This window comes from Cuculus canorus, chromosome 17 (assembly GCF_017976375.1).
Source record: "Cuculus canorus isolate bCucCan1 chromosome 17, bCucCan1.pri, whole genome shotgun sequence".
In the NCBI taxonomy this organism is placed as follows: Eukaryota; Metazoa; Chordata; class Aves; order Cuculiformes; family Cuculidae; genus Cuculus; species Cuculus canorus.
In genome coordinates, this window is record NC_071417.1 from 10,707,141 (window position 1) to 10,716,235 (window position 9,095).

The window sequence follows — 9,095 nt, forward strand, 5'->3', positions numbered from 1 at the left end:
AGCACAAATTATTTCATTTTAAAAATTCCTTTTGGCTGCAGTTCAGTACCGTGGCTGCCTACTTGGAACAGTGTAGCTTGTGTGCTGACAATTCTACAGCTGGTTGGTAGGTGTGGAAGTCAGATACTTTCCTTTAAAATAATTCTCTTCCATTTTTAATACTTCAGGTGGTTTTACTTCCAAAGCAAGATAAAATGCTGGAAGTTGTTAACGTGCTTTTTGGTTTGTCTTATGGATGCATGTTGCTTTGACTACTTCATCTTATAATTAATTTAGATTTAATTTAAAGAAATGTAAAGTAACTCTTTAAGGAATGCAACTAGCACATATTCATGAGTATCATTGACATGCAATTAGCATCGGTCTGCCTTAGCTGTGCCAGAAAATACAGCTTATGGTTAGAAGGTTCTTAACTCTTAGACATAATTAGAAGACATTGTATTGTATAATGAAAAAACAGCTGATTGTTATGAGATGTTTTGTTGACTAAAATTGATCACACTAGTTTCCACACTACACTCCTTCCCTGTTTATTAACTACTCAGTAGCTGTTGCTTGACTACAAAGTGGCTGTTGCTGCTGGTAGCACTAAGTAACATGAATTTTCAGTTTCTGTTGTTGTTGCTGTGGATATGAAAGTGTTTTTATTAATATTGACCACTAGTTTGAATAACCTAGCTTATGCTTTCTCAGCAAGATTACCATCTTTTTGCTTTGAATATCCCTGTTGGCACAAACGCAATTGTTAATGCCAAGAAGCAAACTGAATTACTGAAAATCTCCTTCCATTTTACAGAACGTTATTGTTCACTTTATTGGCAGAAATGCGAAGAAGTGGATAACTAGCTTAAATACTAATTAAAAGAATGTGTTAAGGTGATTGTTGTTGATAAACAGTGATATGTGTAATATACTTCATTAAGTCAATATACAGTAATAGATTTAGAGCACAGAAAACTTCAAGACTCTTCAGTCAAAGAGGAATTGCTATGTCTATTCTGCATCTTTCTGAATGCTTGACGTACAATAAAAATTTAGGATGCTGTTATTCAACATGACCTCTGTTAAAAGGCCTAAAAGGAAATTGAAAATTTTAGAAAGGAAATTAATCAAGGAATCCTTACCGAGTAGATGTGTAGATGTATTTTGAATTGGGACATGCAGAAATCGGTGTGTGGCTTTCTTTTTGTTTAGTATTTAAATGATACCTGAAAGAAAATAGCAAAAGATCAAAGGTAAAATTGTCAGGTGAAAGATGGGGGAAATGACTGAATAAGGAGGAAGGAAGAGTGTTTGCATGCCCAGGCCTCTGTTTAATACAGAGAAATTGGAAGTGCTATTATTGGAAGCTGTGGATGCAGTAGTTTCAGTGCTCTCTTATTGAAGATGATTGCAGAAAGGAAAGTAAAGGCTGTGATGTAAGTGAATGCCACGTGGAAATCTGTTCTAAACTTGCTTTTGTCATGGCCATCCTATGTGATATATAACAAATTGTTGGCAGATAGTCTAGAAAATGTGGGCTCCTTTTTTCACCTCATTTTTAAAAAAATCAGTTATTGCTGCAAATGGTTTTGGTGTTGGATGCGCAGTTGTTAGCCTGTAGAGGGGAAAGAAGTAGGAGAAGTAGAAGAAATCTGAGCACAATCTGAATCAAGTTTTAGCTCCATTAACAGAATTATGCAGGGAAACTTGCCTCTTCCCTACATGACTGAGCAAGCAGTAAGAAAATCTTTCTCCCATACCTCACTTTGTAATAATAATAATAAAAAAATCTGAATGGAAAACATGAGGAGTTGCTCTTAATAGCTCTTCACATGCAAATACGTGGTTGGCAGAACCTTGTTAAAATAACCTTAGGGCACAGAGCCAGACTCTGTGCAGCTTACGTATGTAGATTTTGTAACCATAAGTCAATGTTAAAACATTAAAAACAGAATTTATATGTGTAATGGAAAGATTTAAAGTATGCTTGCTTTTCTTTCCTCTAGCCTGGGAATTTGAAAAAACAACATTTTTCACTGGAAAAAAGAATGTATAAGAGCTGCCCTATTTGGTGTGTTTGAAGGGTTTGTTATGTGGCAAGAATAGCTCTTCAGTAGTTACTTCTCCATATGTTGAATTGTATAGGAGGAAAAATATATCCAAAGTACTTAGGAAAGAAACTACATTAGTCATGAGGGATGTTGACCTCATCATGTCTTTACCCATCAAGTTTTAACTCCTTTCATGGCTTGTTGCTCCATCCAGCGTGCACACGATGCAGAACTGGTCAATGTTTAAAAGAAGCTGGTAGTAGCTCAGAGGTTATCCGGGAAATAAGTCTCAGTAGTGACCAAGGTTGTACCCTGTGAAGCCAATGAAAGCAATTGTGTAGACATAATTATTCCCTGAGTTTAGTGTACCTACAACAAATTATTTAGGCATGAACATTTTTATAAGAAAACTGGAGTAGTACAAGGAATAAAATGTAGACTATAGATGCAGATTTTTTTGCTGCTAAGAGCAAAACAAGAAATTAGTTTGATTAAATTGAATGATGCTGATATTCAATATTTATATTTTAATTGCTATCACTTTGATTTCCACATCAAAGAACTTGGTTATCAATATCAAACCCTGAGTTGTGTTTCTAGTCACTTCTGAGGTGATAATGGAGCTCACAGTGTACATGGGAAGCTTTGTGGCATTTGCAGAGGTGGCAGATTCCTGGTGAGACATTAACATGTCGTCCCTCCTGCCCAGCTCTGTCCTGGGCTAAGAAGGACTGGAATCAAGTTCTTCTGGAACATAGAAGTGGGGATTTTCTCTCAGTAAGTTGAAGCGTGTTTCTCAAGGTGTAGCTATAGTGCCAAGTACATAGTAGCTATTGAATCCCTAGAATAACTCTGCTTAGCATTCCAAACCCAGTATTGATGCCGTTTGTTTTGCACAAGATAAATGACATATCCACAAAGGCAAAAAGGTCATGTGGTAGTGTTACTTTTCATAAACACAGAAATCAAACTAAACTACTGGAAAAGAGGAATTCCCACTCGTTTTTAGGTTTTGTTGACTTGACTCTTAGCAACATTGCTTTCCCTAGCATCTGTTTTCTTTCTTGTAGTTCTTGAGGCTTTCTCAAGAACTTGTGGCTTATTTCCTCTCTGGCAGTTAAGTCAAGTAGCTTTCCTTTTGGTCTGAGCTGGGAGCAGAGAGTGAGGAAGATCTACCAGTATGGCATTTCTAGGGGTAAACAGTGGCGGAATCATGGGGGCCCCTTTTCTTAGGCTTATATTTCACTTCATTCTGACTCTCTCCTTTGCTCAGTCAGTGATCTGGTCAGAGGATTCTTAGCCTGAGAACCGAAAACTCTGCTTTCACCTAAATGCTTTCCCATCTCTGTTTCAGCAGCAGCAGCTGTGCTATTTTTCTCTGTACTCCAGCATTTCTCGGCTCGTACAGTATGTGAAAGAGACACAGACAGTGATTTTCTTATTTTTCCTGGCATTTCATGGCAATTCCATATTCTCCCAGATACAGAGACAACGCTCCTCTCCCCTCGAAAACCCAACTCTAGCAAGTAGCTTAAAAAGTTCCTAGAATACTTACTTTTCATTTTCTAGATGACTAAAAAATATTCTGAAATCCCTGTTCCCACCTGACATGTAGCTACCAAATCTTAACTGTAGTCCTTGGCACCGCTGTTTCAGAGGAGTAATTGCACTAAACTGCCTGTTGTCAGCAGGTGTAATGCTATGTAAATAGCTGCTTGATTTTATTCTGCTGCATTTTTCTAGCTGTGTAATGTTCTTATCTGAACGTACCTGAGTTTATAAATTGTCTGTTAAGGAGGCTAAATTACTATTCCTAACAAGAGCCAAGTCATCATAAGCACAGTAACGCAAAGTGTGCATCAGGCTTGTGTAGAGCAAAACTTATAAATGTGGTTTCTTTTCCCAACAGAATTTATGATGTTACTCAGCAATTTGTTCCTGTTTTTTCTATTTTATTATTTTTTTCAGCGCTCTCAGTTTATATACTGTCCCGAGATTAAACACTTGTTCTTAAAAGAAAAATAGTCTGCTAGTTACAGAGAGGCAATTTGTAAGCGTTCCAGGGATGTAAAAGACCCTCAAAGTAGGCATACATTCAATTCTGCTCATTTTAAAGCCTTTTCAGATGCTAGGTTAAAGTTTTATTTTAAGGGAGCATTTCCAAGAATATAACAAATCTACGCATGAGATAATTTCTCTCTATGGATGAAGTAATTCACATGAAAAAATGATTTAAGCAGTTTGTGAGTAGGACCAGCTTCAGGATACTTGCTCCTCTGCTCCAGCCAGGGGAGTCCCAAGCTTCCAGAAATCTCTGAACAAGGCAGCACAGCTGTGTCATGCTTTGCTGCTCCTCACCTTGCACGTGCATAACCAACCAAAGTCTGGCTCTTAACTTGAACATTTCAGAAGAATGTAATTCATAACACAAAAGAAGTAACATAGAATCCAATATCTTGATATTATGTGGGATTAGTGGCATTCTGTATCAGTGCTGCATGGTGAATTTTGCATCTGATTCTGCTAGAGCCCCAGGTAATGGTTTTACTTGTTTATTGGTAAAAAGAATCTATCATGGAGTTAATGGTTGTGTGTTAGAGATGCAGGTGAACAATGATGCATATTGTATTGTTTAACATCCAGGTTAAAAATCTTAATCAAGTAACTACCTGTTTCTTCGAGTGTTGAAAAGAAGACTCAAATGTTATGCTGTGGTTATTGTAATCTGATGCTAAATACCTTAATGTGTTGGTGAAATCCAACTTAATTATCTGCTACATTATTTTTTGTAGAGACACACTGATTTAATTTGTTTTTAAGGTTTAATGAAGAAACTAGAAGAGGAGATAAATTTCAATTCGTACCTGGCTACTGAAAAAATACCTAGAGAGCTTGAAAGTAAGAAGAATTCAGTATATTTCTTGCAGAAGGTGGTTGCAGAGCCAGCTATGAGTCAGTCTGATCTCAGCGTACTTGAAATCAAGGTAAAGTGACCAAGGTCACGCTTGTGTTCATAGCATAGGCAAAGGTTCTTGTATATTGTAGTTTTTTTATCCTTACTTTATAACTTTCAGAAAATATTGCATTTCCAAAGGAACATCCCTTCAGTTGTGCATGAGAAGAAAATGTATGGCCAGCACCGGACCTGCATTATGTTTTGACTTCATTGGATTTCAGCACATATTTACACTGCTCGCTTATCAGCACTCATCTCATTAGCAGAGAATTAAAGGAAGGGTGCTAGGGCTGTGGTTCCCGTGGCTGACGAGAGTCCTAGCATTAAGTCAGGACTGGAAAAGCTGGAATCAGTATGCTGGTGTAGATGCAGTAAAGCTTCAGCTAGAATGAAGATCAATTATTTGAGACTATAGACAAACAAATGCATTGTGTGGCAGTAATGAGAAGGTTCCATAAAGCAGGAATATGATGGTCTATGAGTCTTCCAGGTAGTGATGAAACTTGATATCACTTAGTCTTCACTTGCTCCCCTTGAAACTTCTGGTAAATGGTTGGAAGAAAAGGAATTTTAGTTAATACTTATAAAATTACATTTTTCACACAGTATGTGACAACATCAGTCTTTCTGTCTGTAGCGATTCCCATGCATTTTCTCTCCACATACACCAATTTACCGCATTTTCAGGGCCAATGTTGTGCTTCTGTCTTATCATAAAGGCACAGAACTGGAAATCCAAAAACATAGCCTCTTCCTGGCCAATACTTAATGACTCATTGAGTTTTTTGGGTCTGTTTCTGTTTTAAAAATGGAACTAGCTGGATTGTAAATCTGATTTGCAAAGCATTTAATTCTTGGAGAAGATGAAGAAATAAAACTCCCTTTCCTTAGTTTTCTTCTTTGTCTTGCAGATAAATGAAGTAAACGCACAAATCAATCAGCTTATTGAGAAAAGAATGATGAAGTATGAGCCAATTGATAGTAAATTTTCCATGTATCGCCAACAGGTAAGAAGCAGCAAACATCTTTTAAGCAGAAGCAGTAGAGCAATTTCAATCCCTGTTCTACATACAGCGTTTTTTTCTTTTATTTGTTTAACATAAGTCAGTAGAAATACATAATAATGGAGGGCAAAAAGAAAATAAATAGCTTTGGAACTTATGTATGTTTAGGGCTGAGTCAAACAATCGCTCTAGGTCATGCTAGTGTGTTTGTACTGACTACTGTTCTTAGGCTGTTAGGTGTTGCCCTTCAGCTATATCAGCAATTCTGGAAGGATGGTTTTGGAGGAGCTGTTTTGGTAAAGCTCCAGCTGTGGACAGATTCTTAAAAGGCAGCGTGTGGGCTGGCTGCTGCAGTCAGACCTGTAAGCAAGGCTTGCTTTGAGTTATATCCCTTGCTGGTGTGTGACCACATGCTATTTTTCCTGTTAGACCTGTTAAGAGGGTATTTTTTGATTTTTTTTTTTTTTCATCCTGAGGCTGTGAAATAGCCTCACTATATAATAAGCTGTCTGTTCTAGTCTTAGTAAATTCACAAATTATCAGAAGGATTTATGAACTCTGAGATTTTCAGAGCTTATGCAGAAATGTGACTGGTTTCTTTTCTGGGCAACCTGTACCACTGCTAAATTTATTGAAGATTTTCACGATGATGCTTACGGTGACGGTTTCAAAAATAAAAAGGCTTAAGTCAAATCTATCAGTGGGAGGAAAAATATTGTGATAAAATGTATACTGCAGTTCAATCACACAGGCAATATGAAGCGCACTGTTTTGTTTTGTGAGAGATGCTCTTCCTCCCCAAAGAAGAGCCTGCTGCAAAGTACACTGGTACCAAAAGCCAACTGGCTTGGGATGTAATTATGTTCCAGGGAGGACCCACTCCAAGAGTTCAGGTTGCTGCTGTGAGATCAAAGCATGTAGCGGTCTTCGCTTTGTTCTGCTAGGGCCTGGCTTCTGTTTCATAAAATAATCGTATGTATTGTACCACAGTTTGTCACTGCAGATGTCTCACAAAGCAAAGAGTGGAGATTCTACCCCAGCAGAGTTCTGTTAGATAGATATGTTTAGAAATAAACCTGATCTTTTTAACCTAGTGTGAGAAACCCAGCATGTATTTTGCTTCATTTTTTCTGAAATTTTCCCTTTCATGTGAAGAAACCAATGGTGCCTCCAATTTCATGTGCCTGCATCTAAATTAATGTGCTGTGTTATTTTAAAATGTTTTTAAATAGTATACTTTGGTGAGATAAAAATCCTTTTATTCTCCCTGAACTAATGTACTTATGTTCCCAAATCTGTTAACTTCTGGTCAGATGTTAGGTGCTAAAAAATAATGTTTTAGACAAATAAGAATATTTAATAAGTGCTTTATCTTCTAGACTAAAAAAAAATATCTGTAATCTATACTATTTCTGTACTATATTGCTTTATTCATCGTCTTGTAGCTATTTGCCAAGATTTAGTGGCTTGGTTCTGCTGTTAGTATAACATATTTCTGTAGGTTGGAGTAGGCTGGAGTTATAAAAATCTGTATTATGACATTTGTGAAGTCTTGGATAACTTTCCAATTGAGCCATGTTGGTGTATCTTACATAGGCACAAAAAGAGGCTGAATAGAAGAAGTAGAGCAGGTAAAATGCTAACCTTTTTCTTCAATGAAAACGAAAAAAATGAGGTGAAGAAATGTAAATCTAAAATGTGAAATATATCAACATGAATTTGGGGAAGAAGGGTATGGTTGAAATCTCAGCCACACTGATGAAAGTTAGGAGTCTGCAATCAGCCTCAATGAGGCTGTGGTTTAACCCACTGCATATAATGCGTAATCGATGCTTTTTTTTCCTTTGCAAAGAGATATACTCGCATTTCCTAATGAAAATCAGTTTGACAGTTGAAATGTGGTTTCAGTGGTGCAAAGCCTGAAATTTGATGGATTACATTTTACTAATGATTAAATGAGGCAATTTTCACTTTACTTATCTGTATACATTTTTAATAATTGTGCAGGCATCTATAATTTCCCGGAAAAAGGAAGCCAAGGCAGAAGAGCTCCAGGCTGCAAAGGAAGAGATGTCCAGCACTGAGAGGCAGATGCTGCAGAAGACCAGCCAGGCCCAGGAGCTGGAAGGCTCTGAAGTCCTGAAGGGAGATGAGGTATGCAATGTAGCAGTGGAAATAAGGAAGGGGAAATTTGTAGGAGGTGGATCAATTCTTGTTAACTCACAATTTCCTTTTGACTTTAGATTGCAGGAACTGCTTCTACAGTATCTTATCCATTTTCATAGCATGTTGTCAAACTACTTGGCCTCAGCAGTGCAATAGATTGGCCTCTGTTTTTTTATGCACATTTTTTGTCATCAAATTAGAAAATGAACGTATTTGAAGACTTCTTTTATTAAAATGTGCAGATAGTACAGTAGTGTCCAGTGTCTTCAGATGCTTTCCAATATTGTAGCTATTGTCAAGTTATTAATATCAGTTATTCACATTGTACCTAATAGATTCCAAGGTATATGAGCACTTAATGTTGGGCTGTCTTAATGTTCCAAACTCAGACAAAACAATGTCGGTATCATCACAGTGGTGTGTGATGCTAAATAGCTAGAAAAGCCAGCAAGATTAATGAAGGAATTAGGAGTTCAAGTGATAAGTCATGTGGATTGATTTTATTATTTGATGTATAATAAAAATCTGCGTTACTGTGTTCTCTATGTGATCATAAAACAGTGCCAGCAGATTTCAGAAATGCAGCTAGACCTGTTGTATTTATTACCCATAAAAATTCTTACTTAAAAAAGTTCCCAGCACCTCCTGAAGTTTATCTGCCATCCAGACTTCCAGTAGCACAACCAGCATAGCTCTGGCACAGTTATATTTGAGGCTGTACTTATGAAAGCAGCTTTTTCTTCAAAAGTTTGCGAAGGATAAGGCTGCTGCAGCTGGGTGGGGGTTTGTCAGCAAAATGAATAGACTTTTCTTAAGAAGATCATTTTTCTCAGTTTAGAAAAGCTGTATAATTCTATGACTTCGTATATCTTTTCATTCCTTTACGTGTTGTCTTCATTTGCACTGCCATCACTTATCAAGAGTAACACTCTTTGC

At 37.1% G+C, this 9,095-nt stretch overlaps 1 protein-coding gene across 5 annotated transcripts in view; it reads left to right on the top strand.

Moving 5' to 3' along the window:
- IFT81 (intraflagellar transport 81) overlaps nucleotides 1–9,095 on the top strand; it is a 68,341-nt gene that overhangs the window by 10,632 nt on the left and 48,614 nt on the right. For all 5 annotated transcript variants that reach the window (XM_054082202.1, XM_054082203.1, XM_054082204.1 and 2 more), the window contains 3 exons: nucleotides 4,854–5,017; nucleotides 5,901–5,996; nucleotides 8,001–8,147. In XM_054082202.1, the coding sequence (XP_053938177.1) occupies nucleotides 4,854–5,017; nucleotides 5,901–5,996; nucleotides 8,001–8,147 (407 nt within the window). The remainder of the gene's footprint in view (nucleotides 1–4,853; nucleotides 5,018–5,900; nucleotides 5,997–8,000; nucleotides 8,148–9,095) is intronic.